Raw genomic sequence first — 18,726 nt, forward strand, 5'->3', positions numbered from 1 at the left:
CGGAGGCAATTTTAGCCTTGACTGGGATCCTGACTAAGATTACCCTTTTCCCACAACTTGGAAGCGCCTCACATAAGTGCTTCTGGCACCTGCTCCCAGTCAATGCTGACCCCTGCAGAGCAGAGCCTAGTCCCCAGTAGAGCCACCGTTACAGATTTCCAAGCCAGTACTGTTCCTCGTTACCTTCCTCATTCTCATCTACTCCTGTTACTTCAGGCACAGAAATGGGGGTGGAAAGGTCAAGTCTGACTGGTTCTCATTCTATTCTGAAGTAGTCGGAAATTCCTTCTCCTCCCTTTGCTGGAGTAATTCCTGTTTGGAGCCTTGGGGCACAGCTCGGGTGTTACCTCCTGCAGGCAGCCTCTAGATCCTTCCTTCCCTCTGACTTACACCTCCACCCCAGCTCTCAGCAGCTGCACCCACTGTCTTCCACAGGAGGGCAGTGGCTAGAGATTTTCCGCGGGCCCGGCCCAGTCCCTGGCACACAGCAGGTGACGGAGGAAGGAACTATGGTGATACACCAGAAAGAAAATTTGCACTTTAGCTTCTGGGAGTTAAACAAAATTCTAGCTATTTTAAGACTATGTAAGTATAACCTGGCTCAACAATAAATTGACACATGGAAACCAAGAACTGAATGAAGACTCAGCTTAATACAGTTTAATAACCATAAATTACTTATATTTCTTCTCAAGTTTTAACATTAAATTACCCCCATGAATGAGGTGCAAAAACAGGAGAGTCAATATCCCCAGATCTGGGTCCTTCACCCCATCACCAACAAACTCCACGTGACTTTGAACAAGTCACAAAATCTCTCTGCGCCGAAGATCCTTTGTCGTTAAACAGAAGACTGGGCCAGACACTGGCTTACAACACTTCTACCTTCTTTTTTAAGATCCTTAGAGTTCCATCTGTACATAATGAGAACATTCAATGTCTTTTATCAAGTGCTAATTCTTCCATTTTTAAGCCAATCGAACTTCAAATCAGTGCTTATCATCAAGCACCCAGAGATGTAACAAAAAGAGGCTAACATTTTGACAACGGATGCAGCTATCTATCATGTGCAAATGTGAAATATTTTTGCAAAGTGGTATTAGTTCCAAGAACCTTTTGGGTCTGAACCTTCAGGTAAGGAATCGCTGGATTGGGCAGTTTCCTGAGTAGATTCCTTGTATATTTATGTCTGGGATTCTATCTGCTCATCGCTATGTGCTGTGTAATGCCTACAGTATTATGTAGGTACTGTGCTTCATGTTAAAATATTACGGCTCTGGTCACTTTGTGTTTCATTAATATCTCTTACAATATTTAATATCTAAAATTTAAGCTGGCTTAATTTCTCGAACTCCTAGTACTATGCAATCTGGTTTACTCTCCCTACGCCTACAGACTGTGTGCTGATTGCTTCCAGCTGAGGTCTGGGTGTGCCGTGTGTGTGCAAGTTGTGTTGGAGAGCCGCGGGTAGACCTGTGCTGCACGGATCCCCCCATGGCTTTTTACAGGCCAATATGAATGGAGTTGAAAGCAGTCTATGGACTCTTCAACTGACTCCTTTAATATCCCTAGCACTGTGCCTACAGCCCACACTGTAAGGGTCCTCAAGAATGAACACCTCTGCCCAGGCTGTGCACGATCATATTTTCATCTATTTCATACATCAATTTGCTGATCATCACAAACTCATGTAACTGAGTGCCCGACCAGGGCCAGAGGGGTTCGGGGCAAGTTTAAAGAAGTATCTCTTCTTGTATAAATACTCAGGAAAATGTCAGAAATCCCTGTTGTCTTCTGGGATTCGTGACTCCATGAAGTGTGGGTTACTGTGTCAAAGATCAGAGACCAATCTGAAGCCTGTCGAGAGAACATGACAAACCTGTTTACCCCACGAGATATACTGCCACTGCGATCAAATATAAGATTTCAGGAAGAAATGTACCAGGAAGGCAGGAGCTTTAACTCAACTCTGAGGTGTTAGGAGATTGGGAGGGAGGGGATACAGTGGTGAGGGAAACCCAGATGATCTGCAGAGCTCTGTGCCTCAACCCAATCCCAGAGGATCTATTTCAGAAGAGGACAGCTCGTGCTAGACCCACTCGGCAGGAGGCCGTGGCAAGCACAGCCCTTACACGGTGTAAGAGCAAAGCATCTGGTGAGCAAGAAAGAAGGGGATGATGACTGCACATTAAGCAGCAGCATGGAGACACAGGCTTGGATCACAGCGCTGGGCTCTCTTCCCCTGATCCCGGAGGTTGCCATGGTACCGATTAACACTAGAGGGAAACCGGTCTGTGAGGTGACAGGGGACATTCTCTGGTATCACAAAGTTACAGAGACATGTAGACGTAGTAGCGCTATGACAAGGTACTTACACTATTAGACGACAAAGACAGATTACAAAACTTGGCTTCCACTTCTGTCCTTGTCAGCTTTTCTGTCTAATGTGGAGAGAAAGGTAACAGCGAGAGTCACCAAATTTGGCCCCGAACAAGATATAATATCCAGGCTAATTCTGACAAGCATATCCTCTACTCCAGACAAACTGCTTTCTAATCATGGAGGATGGATTAATTCTGTGATTAGAAAAAAAAATTGTTTTTTCAATTCACATAAAAGAATTAAAAGGGGGAAGGTGCACTTGCTGAATGGTGAGGCAACCCCAAGCTGGACTGGCCGAACCAGAGTGCTTCCGTTTTGATGGCACGGGAGTAACTGATCCGTGTTCCCCAAACAAAAGCCACGTGCGGACAGGCTCTGAGCATTGCGTCCCATGCCGGCAAAGAGGCTGTGGCTGTGGGATAGGAACAAGAAGGACGTGAAGCCCCCCAGCACAATCCCTGGTGTTCCTGCCAGTGTCCTAAAGACGTAGTAGGTCTGTTACAGCCCAACAGCAGCAATATTTGGGGCTAAAGCACCACTGAGAAACACACAGTGAAATTAGGGCCCTGGATGCATACCAGTCAGATAAGAGAAAAGCTAGTTAGGTTTTGGGGGGCGTGAGGCGGGGACCTGGGTGGCTTAGTCAGTTAAGCATCCAACTCTTGATCTCGGCTCAGGTCATGATCTTCCGGGTCGTGAGTTCAAGCCCCACGTCAGGCTCTGTGCTGACAGCACGGAGCTTCCTTGGGATTCTCTCTCTCCTTCTCTCAGCCCCTCCCCTGCTCATGCTCCCTTTCTTTTAAATTTTTTTTTTTTTTCAACGTTTATTTATTTTTGGAACAGAGAGAGACAGAGCATGAACGGGGGAGGGGCAGAGAGAGAGGGAGACACAGAATCGGAAACAGGCTCCAGGCTCTGAGCCATCAGCCCAGAGCCCGACGCGGGGCTCGAACTCACGGGCCGCGAGATCGTGACCTGGCTGAAGTCGGACGCTTAACCGACTGCGCCACCCAGGCGCCCCTCATGCTCCCTTTCTCAAAATAAATAAAGGAACTTAAAAAAATGAAAATAGTTAGCCTTTTTTGATGTACAGAAAACCAATACAGTAAGCCAGCAGAGGCTTCCACTATCTGTTCTGACTCAATCACACAGCTTTTGGCACTTTAGATTACTGAATCTCCTGGATGCCTTATTTATTATAAAAACCATATTTAACATGAAAAGAAATTAGAAAAGCATTCACCTTCAATTCAGCACTGTAACACTATTTTCGGTGGTTCCCCTCCAGGCTCTGCACGCATACCGTAGAGTATCTACACACATACTGGAGAGTAATGAACCCTACGATGCAGCTAAATTAGCAAGAGTAACTAGACATAGTGCTGTCCCAGCCCCACAGGAAGTAGGTGCTAAACGAGGCCCCACCGAAGTTGAGACCACTCTCCCCCAGTCCAGCTGGTCCAAATCTATACATTAGTTTACTGATAAGTACAGGTGTTGTTGGAAGAACTAAGGGCAGGGCATAGCCTTTTATTCTCAATATAGACACTCCCTCCAATTGGTTTTTTTTTTTTTACCTTAGAGCAATGAGGGAAGGAGATAAAACTCCCAATTCAGTCTTATGGTTACATCACAAAGAAAATATTTATCAACTATCAGTATCTTTCAATCTCAAGTCCAAGTAATTAAATGCTTACCACGGCATCATACAGAATAACATAGACTTGACTGAGTTTATCTTCTGGGATCCCACAGTGTAAGAGGATTGCTTTCAATAACATGGTATGGTTCAGGTAAATACTGTAATTTCTTTCCTAGGATACAAGAGAAAAAATGTTGGTTTCATTATAAAAGTAGTATAAGTACATGACCAAATCCAGAATCTTACCACCAACTTGCCATCCCTGCAGGGCATTGTGGGAGGACTGAATCTTAGCATATTGCCTTCTAATTTATTTTTTTTTTCATTAACATTGCTTTTACATTGTTAAAACCAGAGTATAATATAATCAAACGCCTTTTTTTTTTTTAAAAAAATGTTTATTTATTTCTGAGAGACAGAGCGCAAAGAGGGGAGGAGCAGAGAGAAAGGGAGACACAGAATCCGAAGCAAATTCCAGGCTCTGAGCTGTCAGCGCAGGGCCCGACGTGGGGCTGGAACTTACGAACCGTGAGATCATGACCTGAGCCCAAGTCGGACGCCCCATAATCAAACACTTTAATATAGAGATCCAAAATACTTTGGTTTTCACCTATGGTGAAAAGCCTGAGTGAGTTTACACAGATTTCAAAGAGGGAGAGGATCTGGTTCAACAGTAACTGACGTTTAAGGACGGGCTGGTGGAACAGCTGTCATGACTTCTGTCCGCCTGAGGTGATTAGCCAGCATTCACAGAGCAGTGAGCTACACACGGCAGGGTATACAGCAAAGTGGACACAACAGCTCTGCCCTCAACCAGCAGGTGGCGCCTCACCTCAGGGGCTGTTGGGTTGAGAAGGAAAGGTGGCTGGCCAGCTGATGAGGGAGCAAGCCGGCTTTCCAGACAGAAGGGGTGCAAATGGCAGCTGGGAAAAGAGGTCTTTCTAGACAAGGGACAACGTGACCGGCACGGTGGTGGGGGTGAGTGGGCTCTTATGTGGGAGGCTTGAGGAAAGCAAACAGTTATGCCAGAGCAGTCTCTACTGGCGAGGCAGGATGCAAGCTCAATGGAAAGTAAAGTTGGGGAGCTGAGAGACAGCGTGGGGTATGGGGGGGGCGGTCACAGAGGGTTCCGAACAGGGTGAAGGTACTAAAAGCATCCTAGGGGGGGCACCTGGGTGGCTCAGTTAAGAGTCCAACTTTGGCTCAGGTCATAATCTCACGGTTCGTGAGTTCGAGCCCCGCATCGGGCTCTGTGCTGATGGCTCGGAGCCTGGAGCCTGCTTCAGATTCTGTGTCTCCCTTTTTCTCTGCCCCTCCCCTGCTCATGCTCTCCCTTTCTATCCCCAAAATAAAAATAAAATAAACAAATACATTTTTTAAAAGCATCCTAGGAATCTTAGCTGATTTCTTGCATTTTGGAAGAATGGGCAGAGCAACAATGCCCTTCCCTCAAACCAGATAAAAACAAAACCCATTCCTCTCAAGGCAGAGGGAAGAGCCTGAGATAAATCCAGAAGTAACTTCATCAAACTCTTAGTCATTTTAGTAAAATGTGACCCCCTACTGGTAAAGCCCAGGGTGGGTGGGGGGGGGGGGGCGGGGGAAACAGGGTCAAGGAATCTAGCGGGATGACCTTGGCATGTTAGACTCTGGAAAGTCACCTGAAGCGCTGGGAACTCCTGGATGATTTCACAGATCGTATAGATGATTTCCGCAGTGGGCAGAGAGCTGTTGGTGGTAGATGTGACAATATCAAATGCACACTCCAGAAGCTCTTTGGGATGAAATCGGTCTAACTTGCGAGGTCTGAACACACGTTCTATGCAGTATCTGGAGAGAGACACCCAGATTTACAAGGTCGCTGCTTCCTGGAATCAAATATGCTTAAGAGGTTATGGAACAAGAGAAAAGAAATCTGAGAAAATGAATCAGTGGTAGGATCAAGAGGCTTTAAAGAGAGATTTAAGTGCCAATTCCTAGGGCTGCCACTAAGTACAGGGCTTGATTTGTTCTTTAACGTTTGAAACAGAGATGAAGTTGCATGCAAGAAATAATTTTACCTTTAGTGCTTGCTTTCTACCCAGTGACACACCTTAGGCCTCTGCCTGTTCATTGTTCACTTGCAGCTGAGAGTAAAACCATTTGTAAAGGGCTCTGACTTCCTTTGAAGAACGACGCTTTAAAGCAGGGTGCCTCGTTGGCAACAATACCGCTCCAATTTATGGAGATCACGCTGTTTGACCCCTGTGGCAGCTGAATGTACAGAAAAACCTTTTCCACTGCCAAGTGCCTGGAGGTCCTCAGCATCCAGCATTCCTGCTGGGTTTACTCCACTTCTCTACAAGCAGCTTTTGTTCAGTTACCTGCGTCGGCAGTTTTCACACAGAGACCACTGGCCGTTTGTCCCTCCAATTAAGGTTTACAAGGGGCCATCTGTGATCCAGAGCCGCCAGATGTTTTTGTCAAGCAACCATTTGTGAAAATAATTAGTTGTGTTGCTTGGGGACGTTAGAAGGCGCAGAATAGACTGCAGGAGCTTCGGGGTGCCTACCCAACTGCTACGTTTGTTCTAAAGAGAAGGCCGACAGTCTGTGTCCCTCTTTTATTAAAAGGGGTAGGTACTGTGGTTGGGTATTTTAATCATACTCCAAGCTCATGACTTTAAACCCCAAATTCAAACCCCAAATTCTTTGCTGTGTCAGGAGCATAGATGACAAAACATCCTCCTTTGGCTTCTTTCCCACATCCACCAAATGAAACTGAAACCCCCATTGTTTCGTACCGTTTCAAATTCAATATATTGTTTCTTGCAACGTATCTTGCAAAAGGAACCTGAAAAGCAAAGTTTCAAAGGTCGATGTTAAAATGTGCCAAAACCCACTCCTTTTGGTTTTTTAAGAACAGCTTTGTTGAGATATAAAGTCCACCCTTTTAAAGTGTACAATTCAGTCAGTCAGAGAAAGACAAATATCGTTATGACTTCACTTACATGAGGACTTTAAGATACAAAACAGATGAACTTAAGGGAAGGGAAGCAAAAATCATATAAAAACAGGGAGGGGGACAAAACATAAGAGACTCTTAAATATAGAGAACAAACAGAGGGTTGCTGGAGGACCTGTGGGAGGGGTATGGGCTAGATGGGCAATGGGCATTAAGGAATCTACTCCCGAAATCAGTGTTGCACTATATGCTAACTTGGATGTAAATTAAAAAGTAAATAAATTAAAAAAAATAACAAAGTGTATGACTCAGTGGTTTTTAGTCTATTCAGAGTTGGGCACTGCTCATCATTCACATTCCTTGAAATGTTCCTGACTCGGTCAGTCAGCAGTAGACCTACTGTGGGGCATGCTACCAACCTTACTCACTGTGGCACTTCTTAGGTTTTTAAATTTGAGAAAAACTTTTTTTTTTTTTTTAAGTTTATTTATTTGAGGGGCTGGGCAGAGAGAGAGGGAGAGAATCCCAAGCAGGCTCCAGCAATTTCAGCACAGAGCCCGATGTTGGGCTCGATCCCACAAACCTTGAGATCATGACCTAAGTCAAAACCAAGAATCAGAAGCTTAACTGACTGAGCCACCCAGATGCCCCGAGAAAAACTCACTTTTAATTAAACACACTCTGTCCAATTTTATTATGCCAAATTGCAATCAGTAAGATCAGCACAAGTTACAGTAAAACCTTGGTTTGTGAGCATAATTAGTTCTGGAAACATGTTTGTAATCCAAAGCACTTGTGTATCAAAGCGAATTTCAAGAACCACTGTCTCAGTTGTGATCATGTGACATTCGGTATCATGTACTCCTCATGATGCACGACATCACTCATTTATCAAGTTAAAATTTATTAGAAATGTTTGCTCGTGGGGCACCTGGGTGGCTCAGTCAGTTGAGCATCTAAATTCAGCTCAGGTCATGATCTCACGGTTCTCAGGTTTGAGCCCCGTGTCAGGCTCTGTGCTGACAGCTCAGAGCCTGGAGCCTGCTTTGGATTCTGTGTCTCCCTCTCTCTCTGCCCCTCTCCTGCTCATGCTCTTGGTCTCTCTCTCTCTCTCTCTCTCTCTCTCTCTCAAAAATAAATAAAAATATTTAAAAAAAAAAAGAAGAAGAAGAAGAAATGTTTGCTTGTCTTGCGGAACACTCACTGAACAAGTTACTCACAATCCAAGGTTTTACTGTATTTGGTTACCTGTGAATTTTTTTTTGTATCTATTTTGCCCATTCCCCTCCCCCTGCCCTCACCCCCGACTTCCTGCCTTTGGCAGTCACCAGTTTGTTCTCTGTATTTAAGAGTCTGTTTTTTGTTTTGTTTTGTTTTTAGATTCCACATATAAGTGAAATTATATGGTACTTGTCATTCTCTGATGTATTTTACTTGGCATAATACCCTCTGATTCCATCCATGTTGCAAATGGCAAGATTTCATTCTTTTTATGGCTGAGCAATATTCCACTGTATGTATATACCATATCTTCTTTATCCATTAAACTATCAGTGGACACTTGGGCTGTTTCCATATCTTGGCTACTATAAATAATATTAATTATACAAATAACTGAATGTTTTTTTTAGATTAATTTATTTATTTGAGACAGAGAAAGCAAAAGGACAAGAGGGGCAGAGGAGCTGAGGTGGGGGGAGACAGAGGGAGAGAGGGAGGGGGGAGGGAGGGAGGGGGAAAGACAGGGAGAGAGAGAATCTGAAGCAGGTTCTATGCTCAGTGGGGAGCCCCATACACGGCTGGATCCCATGACCCTGGGATCATGACTTGAGGTAAAACCAAGAGTTGGACTCTCAACTGATTAAGCCACCCAGGCGCTTCTGACTGAATTTTTTAAAGTATCATGTATGATAATGCAGTCAAAATGGGTCTAATCTCTTATGATAAATTCCCTGACTTTTCCATGATCTTCTATAAGTTCTTAACCACCCGCTAATAATAACCACAACTTATAAAATCATTGTCTGACTGTCCCAAGAGATCTGACCCAGTACCATTAATTATGGATCAAATTCTCAAAGGTACTCACTTTTTATTTGGAGGACTGAGTATTAGCTTACAGAAAGGGAGCTCAGGTTTAAAAATCTGCACTGTAGGGGTGCTGGGTGGCTCAGTGGGTGAAGCATCCAACTCGATTTTGCCTCAGGTCATGATCTCACTGTTCCTGAGTTCAAGCCCCACATAGGGCTCCATGCTAACAGCGCAGAGCTTGCTTGGGGTTCTTTCTCTCCCTTTCTCTGCCCCTCGCCAGCTCTCTCTCTCAAAATAAATAAAATAAACTTTATTATTTTAAAAAAATTTTTAGTGTTTATTTTTGAGAGAGAGAGACAGAGCACAAGCTGGGGAGGGGGTGGGTGCACAGGGTACAGAGAGTGACAGAGACACAGAATCCAAAGCAGGCCCCAAGCTGTCAGCACAAAGCCCGACACAGGGCTCAAACTCACGAGCCATGAATGAGATCATGACCTGAGCCGAAGTCGGAGCTTAACCGACTGAGTCACCCAGGCGCCCCAATAAAATAAACTTTGAAAGAGGCTGACCATCTTTTCCGAAGTTTATCAGCCCAGCGCAATTTCTCTTCTGAGAACTGACTGGTTACAGCTTTTGCTCATCTCCCTACTTGTCAGTGCTTTCTGTGCATGAGGGGAATCACACCCTTGTCTGCCTTAGGCATGTTCGGTGCTGCAGATGGCTTGTCAGCAACCAGCACGAGAGGAGTGCTGTCTCTGCTGTGACAGAGTCACTGCTGTCAAAGGGAACCCCGAGGGATCGGGAGAAAGCAAGCATGAGCGAAATTCGGCACACCTCATTATCAGACGCACTTGCAATTAGAAGAATTTCATTGTTCTTGACATTAACACGTTAGGAAGTTAGGGAAGATCTAGTTAGGAGGTAAAGAAAAAAAATGCATTTATTTGTCTGACTTGGCCAGGTCAACCTGCTATGGTCACTCGGCAGAGCTCAACACTGAGATGCAGATGTGGCAATCCTAGGGTCAAAAGTACTTGCTCCATAAGCAAGGTGGATGTACACAAGGTCAAACGTGTACTATAAATTCCAGTAATGCTCTCACCGCAATAACTCCCTCAAGAATGTGTTTCTTAAAGGGGATATTTAGAATGGAAGCCTAGGGGAAAACATGACGGGCAAGGGTCAACCTGTCACACAGATGCCACCCGCGACCAGACATGATAGCTGGCCTGTCCCAGGGCGTTCCCAGCCTCACCCGCAGGTCGAAAGGAAGCATCACCAGCATCCCGCTGTGGTCCATGAATAAGGCGGCTTCGTTGTGCTCATATATTTGCCTATTTTGGGGAAGCAGGAGTGGGGTACACAGCTGGACAGCTCCTACACCAAGTCAGAAAAAATAACGAATCATCATGTTCTCATTCTTCCTGGGGGGCAACTAAAAACGACCACCAACCTGACAGGTAAGTATCTGCTACTGGCTTCTGAAACCATCACCAGGCTCTCTCTGGTTCTCTAACTCCACTAACGGACAGCTCGTCTATTAAGTTTAACGTAGTCTTCCTTCTTTCCCTTTTTTTTTTTTTTTTACGTCATCTTATTTCTGACTCCACGAACCAACTGTATTTTAGTAGCAAGCCTAAATATTCAAATCGTAAATATTCAGATGTTCTCCTCTCAATAAGTTGAGTGTTAAAAATAAGCCTAAATGGCACATGATGTCAAGTGCCTGTAACCGAATTTAAAGGTAAAATATGGCTGCACCCAAATCTATGAACAGTACTTTTTTTTTTTTTTTTTTAAATTAACAGTACTTTCTGATGATGCAACAGAACACCTTTTGAGAAGACCTAGGATTTTTTTTAAAAAGGACATACCATGTCTTTTAAAGATGCGGATGATGGTGTCACACACATGTTGCTGTATCTTGGCTGTACGGATTGAGAAGGTGCCCTAAAATATGACCAATTAACACATCATCAAAAGTCAAATTAAAAAGTTCTCTTAAAATAGTTATGTGTAGCTTGCAGTAAATACCACATTGCTTATCCCTAGGACCACAAAAGGGATGTCAACAATGAGTCCCTTTTTGGGCATGCTCAGGGGGGCCATCTTGAAGAAGGCCACCAACAGCTCAAAGGCCAGATTCTTTTTTTAAAAAAAAAATTTTTTTTTAACATTTATTTTTGAGACAGAGAGAGACAGAGCATGAAAGGGGGAGGGTCAGAGAGAGGGAGACACAGAATCTGAAACAGGCTCCAGGCTCTGAGCTGTCAGCACAGAGCCTGATGCGGAGCTCGAACTCACGGACCGCGAGGTCATGACCTGAGCCGAAGTCGGCCGCTTAACCGACTGAGCCACCCAGGTGCCCCATCCAGATTCTTAACCATGTTGAAATATGCCTTTCAGATAGAGCTGATCACACAACACGTTCTCCCCAAGGATTCTCGGGGATGCAACTGTCACAGAGCAATCAGACATCTGATAGCATCAGGCACCCTCCTACATACCAAGGTAATCCATGGTGACCCCCTTGAAAGCTACATGGTGTTTATCTATTTTATAAAGAGCTTTTTCATTTGTTTCTTAGTATACAAGTAACACCATTTTGCTAGAGAAAATTTAGAAAGAACCAACAAGAAAAATGACAAAAATAAACAACTCACCTATAATCCCATAAGTATCTTTCTCATATTGCCAGCCAGCAAAAACTGGTTTGGCCCTTGATAAGTACACTAATCTTCCACAAACCTTACCACTACTTTACTACTCTTCTAAAATTACATCATTCTTTCAAGCATACAGAAACATACAAAGAAAATAACAAATATATTATTCATCCATGCAACTTTTTCAAATTTTAACATTTTGCTATATTGTTCCAGACTGTTTTTGTTTAAAATGGAATGCGCAGGGAGGGGAGGAGAGAGAAAAGTGCCAGGTTTGGTTTTGCAACCTTCAACTTTTTCAATGTTTCAGAAACCACCCGGGGTGATTTTAAGAGGAGACACTTGGAGTGCCTCACACCTAGAAATTCCAAGTCACTAGATTGGATATAGGGCCCAAACGTCAGAAGTGGCCAAGGGCCTCTCAGATATACCTTCAGGTACAGCCAGCATTGGGAGCAACTGACCCCATGATATGGATGTGAACGGGTTAGATGCTTTCAGCTCTGGGCAGCTGCGCCCCGGCTCAGTCTCTAAAAGCACTGCTGCTTCTTAATCTCTTAGGTGGATGTAGAAGGGCATGGGTCAGGAACTCGTTAGAGTTAAGCAATTAAAAGTATGGCTCTTCCCAGGGGCTCCTGGGTGGCTCAGGTGGGTAAGCGTCCCACTTTGGCTCAAGTCATGATCTCACGGTTCATGAGTTCGAGCCCTGCGTCGGGCTCGTGCTGACCGCTCAGAGCCTGGAGCCTGCTTCAGGCTCTGTCTCTGTCTCTCTGCCCCTCCCCTGCTCATACTGTGTCTCCGTCTCTCTCAAAAAATAAACATTTAAGGGGCGCCTGGGTGGCGCAGTCGGTTAAGTGTCCGACTTCAGCCAAGTCACGATCTCGCGGTCCGTGAGTTCGAGCCCCGCGTCAGGCTCTGGGCTGATGGCTCAGAGCCTGGAGCCTGTTTCTGATTCTGTGTCTCCCTCTCTCTCTGCCCCTCCCCCGTTCATGCTCTGTCTCTCTCTGTCCCAAAAATAAATAAACGTTGAAAAAAAAATTAAAAAAAAAAAAAATAAACATTTAAAAAGAAAAAAAAAAAAAAAAAAAGCATGGCTCTTCCCAGAATGATACATATGTGCCTATTTTGCACATACGGACCTCAGAATAAGAACATACGCTGGAGGCATTAAAGGAATCCATGAAAACTAAGGAACTGACTTGCCCCTTCTGTGAACCAAGCTGAGCTCTCTTTTGGAAGCTGAGCTCAAGCCCACCTTCAGCATGTTGCTGTCGTAGGTGTAATCGATGGCGGGGGAGATGCGCTGGGAGAAGATCTGGGCCATCATGGTGCGGTAGGCCTTGCCATCCACGTTGGCCAGGGTGTGGTGCAGAACTTCGTGCAGCTCCGACTCCTCCATCTGGGGTGGGGGCAGCAGCTCACTCTTGAGCAGTTCTGTGGCCGTGGGCCGCTTGGCGGGATCATGGTTCAACAGCCAGGAGATGACAGATTTCTGTAACGAAAGTCAGGCACGCTGGTGACCGGATGCAACAGAAGATGCTCTGGAATTCTGACAAGCTGGTGGTTGATTCAGGTCAAAGAAAAGACACCACACTTCTCGCCCTGAGTCGGTGCATTGTAATTGGTAGCTCTGAAATCACTCAAGCTGTCATTTCTCGCCCCGCACTTCATTCTGGCCACAGAGTTGTGAGACAGTATAATAGAAGTGTTTCTTAAAAGGCAGAGGCCCTTTTTACATTTTATTGTTATGAACAACCAGAAGATCCTCAACTTAGGCCTTACAAACACACAAAATACTTTATCAAAACAGGTGTAGGAACAGAAAATAATTATCCCTAGAGGCCTAATTTTAGTAAAAATTATAATGCAGAGCAGCTGCTGGAATCCTTACATCTTGTTCTAATTTTTTCCTCTCCATTTATGTTATCTGTATTAAGGTCATTCCCTGGAATTCTCTTGATTTATGTTACTCATTTATTATGACCTCAAAGCCACAACGTCATTAAGCAGGGAACTATGTGAGAACACCCTGAACCTTGAAAGGTTCCTTCGTGAGTCCTTAATTCTCCTGTTTACACTAAGGACTTATAAAGAGAGGAATATGTGAGATTAGAAAAATGTCAATTTTTAGATGAATCTTATTAAGCATTTTTAAATTACAGATTCTTAATATATTCTCTCTCTGCGGCCCTCCTAACTCCTACTGCTGTCTTAGGCTGAAAGAAAAACACATGTAAAGAAAGGATGAATTAAAAAAAAAAAAGAAAAGAAATGAGAAGAAAGGAATGAACAAGACACCACTTTTATGAAAAGTTAAATTAAACTGGTAAAGGGGTGCCTGGGGTGGCTCAGTTGGTTAAGCGTCTGACTTCGGCTCAGGTCATGATCTCACGGCTTGTGAGTTTGAGCCCCGTGTTGGGCTCTGCGCTGACAGCTCAGAGCCTGGAAGCTGCTTCGGAGTCTGTCTCCCTCTCTCCCTCTGTCCCTCCCCAACTCGTGTGCACATACACACGCATGCTCTCTCTCTCTCAAAAATACACGTTAAAAAAGTTTTTTAATTTAAACTGGTAAAAACAATTCCATATTTAGCAATACAGACCCTATTACAATGCTCGATTTCTGTTGTGTGGCAACAATTGTATCATATTCAGTACATATGCATTTTCTATGCTGTTTCCTTTCAGATAAAAAGCAACAGCTATGATGTGGGGGGCAGCACGGGCTGCAGTTCGGGGACCACGTTTATCTGGCCCAAACACAAATACTTTCGGGTGCCCAGTACGTACCTCTGGGAGGTGAGCAATCACTGTTGAGAGAAATGGTTGGTACAGTTGCTCTTGTGTTTGTAGTTTAATAAGACAGACCCCACAGCTGCCAACACGTGGAAATACTGAGTAAGAAGAACTTGTTACAGGGAAAGGCTATGAAATGAATATTTATTTATGACATCCAGAAACACAGGAAACGACTCCGTTCAAATCAATGATAACAGCTAACAAAAGCAGCAGAAACACAATGCAGTGAGTTTTCTAATGGTCCTTCGCTAATCGAACAGACGAGGCAGAACGGGTTCCTCCAGCCATAAATAAATGTCCTGTTTAATACTACCAAATTACAGAACGTTAGTGTTAATATAAATAAAGGGCACTTAATCCTTTTATTTGACAGGTGAGGAAAATCAAAATCTAGATAAGTGACTCGTCCAATCAGATACATAGCCAATAAGCAAGAAATCGCAAACTAATGCCATGTTCTAGCGAAGCTTCTGTTCTCAACACTAATAATTTAAATAAGTGATTTTGCCTTGATAATAAAAAAAAGTCAGGATAAACTTCCATATGCCAGGATTATCAACCAAGGAAGGCTTTGCCAAGATAAACCACCAAACACTAAGAAGAAATGCCCACCAGAAGCACAATACACAGGTTCACCAATAATTACTCATTCACATTAGCTGGATGCCAAATAAGCCATGACATGAGTTACATATACACATACTCAGGTGTTTATAGTATGGAGGATAAATTATTTTACTTTAAAATACTATCATCATCAGACTGTCGAGTCTTCTCCTTTACAATCTGAGCTACTTTAGCTAAAAAACTGAATGAAATTATAGTTTTAAACTGTATTCTTTTCTTAAAAAGTTCCAAGCTTTCTCTAACATAATGAAATCTAAAAGCTTTCTCTTTTTTTCCAACAGCTAAGCCAAGGTTCCAAACAGCACTTCAAAAGCACAATGAACCACACAAAAGAACCCTGTAGCTGGTTAATTTTCTGTGCCAGTCCTTGGCATTTTTATGGTGTATTTCGAGTCTAATAACATTTAAAGCATTTCATCTTTTGATGTTTTTCTCCACGGTGTTCCCAGGGCACGAGAGAATGAGTGGCAGAACAGTACTAATTGAAAAAGAAGAAAAACAGTAATTAAAATCCTAGGGTGAAGACACAGTAATAGAAGTGTCAGAGAATTACCTGCTTTGTATGCTCTCCATCATCGAAGTCTTCTGGAAACTTAGGCGACGTGGGCTAAAAGAATAGTATATTCAAACCAGTAAGTGCTTGGCAAACTGCCACAGTGAAAAAGCATTTATTCACCAGACATAAGAAAATCGAGTATAAAAATGAAAACAAGGAAAGACTGAAGTGATACCTTCTTGAAGCCCAAGGCCCACAGTTCCAAGCACATAAATATTATTTTAACACAAATTTTACCCAAATGACAGCCAGATGATAGAAAGCACCTCATCTGAGGACAAAGTATTTTAAAATCTAATGGTTTCAGAGGAAGACAAAGTAGCTTTATAAAACACACAGATGAAAAGAGGGGAAGGGGCGCCTGGGTGGCGCAGTCGGTTAAGCGTCCGACTTCAGCCAGGTCACGATCTCGCGGTCCGGGAGTTCGAGCCCCGCATCAGGCTCTGAGCTGATGGCTCGGAGCCTGGAGCCTGTTTCCGATTCTGTGTCTCCCTCTCTCTCTGCCCCTCCCCCGTTCATGCTCTGTCTCTCTCTGTCCCAAAAATAAATAAACGTTGAAAAAAAAATTTTTTAAGAAAAGAGGGGAAAAAAAAAAACCCAAAAAACAAAACAAAAACCCAAAACAAAAAAAAACACCAAAGCACCAACACACAATAACAACAACAACAACAACAAAAACCAAGCATTAATACTTAAAACCCGTATCTCCTGAAAAGCTCCCACCTTTCTGGTAAATAAGATTTCAATCATAGCATCAACTTGACAGCTTAGATATTCTTCAAATGAGGGAACAAACACGAACTTTAGACTAAAGAAAGGCACTTCATCAAGGAAATAATCCTAGAAGAGCATTCCAAGTCAAGGCAAGGACATGGTAATCACTTTATTTACTTCCATACTTTGTGAACATCGTGGTCCATGCTGTACTGGCAATAAAATAATTCTTGTTTTCAAAAATACCTAGAGGAATATTCTCAGTCACGGTGGATAGGATTTCAGCTCAGGAAAATAGGCGGCTCTTTGCTTTGCTCATGAACATGCAAATCTAAGCCACCCCCATTCACCCAAACCTTGAGGCTCTCCACTTTGTCCTAAAGCTGTTTGTAATGGGCATCCTGGGCCTCACACACTGTTAACATTGGTCCCTTTTAGTTTGGGCAATAGGTGAGGCAAGGATTAATCCCAAAATCACTAAGGGAAATTTCCCTGGGGGAAAAAATTCAAGTGGCTGCTATCTTCCCCAGACCCTTTTAAATTTCTAGCCATAGGGGTATTCCTGAGGCATTACTACCATGTCCTTTTGGTTAGAACCTTTCATTTCTAGAACTAAATCTCCATTATCCTTATAACTCATTTCCCACCATTGCAACTACATCAATATCATGCAAAATTTTTGGATTCTTCTTTTGTTTTAAAACCAAGAGTAAATCTCTAAGAATAATTTTTTAAAAGTAACTATGACCTAGCAATCTCTCCAAGCAGGATTTCCAAAAACAAACAAAACTGGGGAAAGTTTCTCATGACTGGAAGTGTATAAGCAGAGGTAGATTTCCTTTTACTAGAAATATAGATTATAGTGAAACTGCCTCTTCCATGTTATAAATACCAGAAGGGTACCCTGCATTAAATTCTGATGTCCATGCTAAGATTTGGGTTACTGGAAGTTGAGGCATTAAAACATCTGATACATACATCTCTGAGTTGGTTGAGAACAAAGATCCTTTCTGAGGCCGTGACCATGGGGTGGTAGGACATCTCAAAGAAGATAATTCCCAGGCTGAAGAGATCCACTTTCTAAGGAGTAAAAAGAACTGTATTTAGATAGCCTTGATATGAACGTGTCATTTACCAGGGAATTATCCGATGAGCACTGTTAGCTGGAAAAAGGTTTACTAAGGGAAAAACAAGCCACACTAGAAAAAACTTGGTTTTTTCTAAAAAAAATATAGGTATAAAGTGCAGACAAAATACTTGCTTTGATTTCTCAATGCTTTCCTTGAAAATTCACTGAAATTGGTTTAGCGATATACACAGACATAGAAAATCACTGGCTGGGGCGCCTGGGTGGTGCAGTCGGTTAAGCGTCCGACTTCAGCCAGGTCACGATCTCGCGGTCCGTGAGTTCGAGCCCCGCGTCGGGCTCTGGGCTGATGGCTCAGAGCCTGGAGCCTGTTTCCGATTCTGTGTCTCCCTCTCTCTCTGCCCCTCCCCCGTTCATGCTCTGTCTCTCTCTGTCCCAAAAATAAATAAACGTTGAAAAAAAAAAAAGAAAATTTAAAAAAAAAAAAAAAAAAAAGAAAATCACTGGCTGACCACTGAGAGTGATCCCTAAAGAGCAAGGACAAATGAAATCTGTCCAAGGAATTTGCTTTGCTTTGCTTCCTTACCCATCATCTCAAAAGTGAAACGCAGACCAAAATCTGCAGTTGATGGCAGAGGTCAACTACTGATTGCAAAGCCATACCAATGAGGATAGAAAAATGGCGCAACAGAAAGATCATGCGACTAATTCTAACAGACTATGGAAGTGCAAGTAAAAAAGCAAAAGGGCAAGTCAGTGCACAGAGTCTCAGGTAGGGAGCTGGCAAGAGGAGGATGCAGTGTGGAAGGCAATGTGCCTGAGGCAGCCGGCAGGGGCACCCTGCTGAGAGGGAGACTGTACGTGGCAAACTGCACACAGGCACAGAAGCCACTTTCAAGGGCAACTCTTGCATGAATCTGGACTCAAGGATTAGTAGGGGAGAATCCAATTATTACCAGTGATGTCCCAAGTCTTAGAAACAAACACTGGCTGTGGCATTTCCTACACACAGTCTGTAGAAAATGGTGAACATGCAGAAAAGCACCAAGAAAAACAGCAATCACCCGTAATGCCACTGCTCAAGGATATTTACTACTGGTCTAAGACAGGCCTGCTGGTTTTTAAACGCATCCACACACATACACACACCCCCTATAAAACTACAACCATACTATGGTTTGTAACTTTTATCCCCTTAAGATAGCGAGAATATTTTTCAACGTTATAGCATTTTTCTAGAACAGGCTTTTAAAACATGATATTAATGACACACAGTATTCAAT

General features: G+C 43.4%; 1 protein-coding gene across 7 annotated transcripts in view; it reads right to left on the reverse strand.

The window, feature by feature from the left end:
• EIF2AK4 (eukaryotic translation initiation factor 2 alpha kinase 4) overlaps positions 1-18,726 on the reverse strand; it is a 97,128-nt gene that overhangs the window by 21,979 nt on the left and 56,423 nt on the right. For 6 of the 7 annotated variants that reach the window (XR_006704765.1, XM_045450065.1, XM_045450068.1 and 3 more), the window contains 9 exons: positions 17,335-17,436; positions 15,640-15,693; positions 12,920-13,156; positions 10,873-10,948; positions 10,254-10,375; positions 6,807-6,856; positions 5,686-5,854; positions 4,080-4,196; positions 2,376-2,441 (listed from right to left, as the gene is read on the reverse strand). Coding sequence is in view for 6 of the 7 variants with exons in the window: in XM_045450065.1 (XP_045306021.1) it covers positions 2,376-2,441; positions 4,080-4,196; positions 5,686-5,854; positions 6,807-6,856; positions 10,254-10,375; positions 10,873-10,948; positions 12,920-13,156; positions 15,640-15,693; positions 17,335-17,436 (993 nt within the window). In the remaining variant the exon portion in view is untranslated. The remainder of the gene's footprint in view (positions 1-2,375; positions 2,442-4,079; positions 4,197-5,685; positions 5,855-6,806; positions 6,857-10,253; positions 10,376-10,872; positions 10,949-12,919; positions 13,157-15,639; positions 15,694-17,334; positions 17,437-18,726) is intronic. The other variant, XM_045450066.1, reaches the window with a different exon arrangement.

The sequence above is a fragment of the Leopardus geoffroyi genome, chromosome B3, assembly GCF_018350155.1.
Source record: "Leopardus geoffroyi isolate Oge1 chromosome B3, O.geoffroyi_Oge1_pat1.0, whole genome shotgun sequence".
Taxonomy (NCBI): domain Eukaryota; kingdom Metazoa; phylum Chordata; class Mammalia; order Carnivora; family Felidae; genus Leopardus; species Leopardus geoffroyi.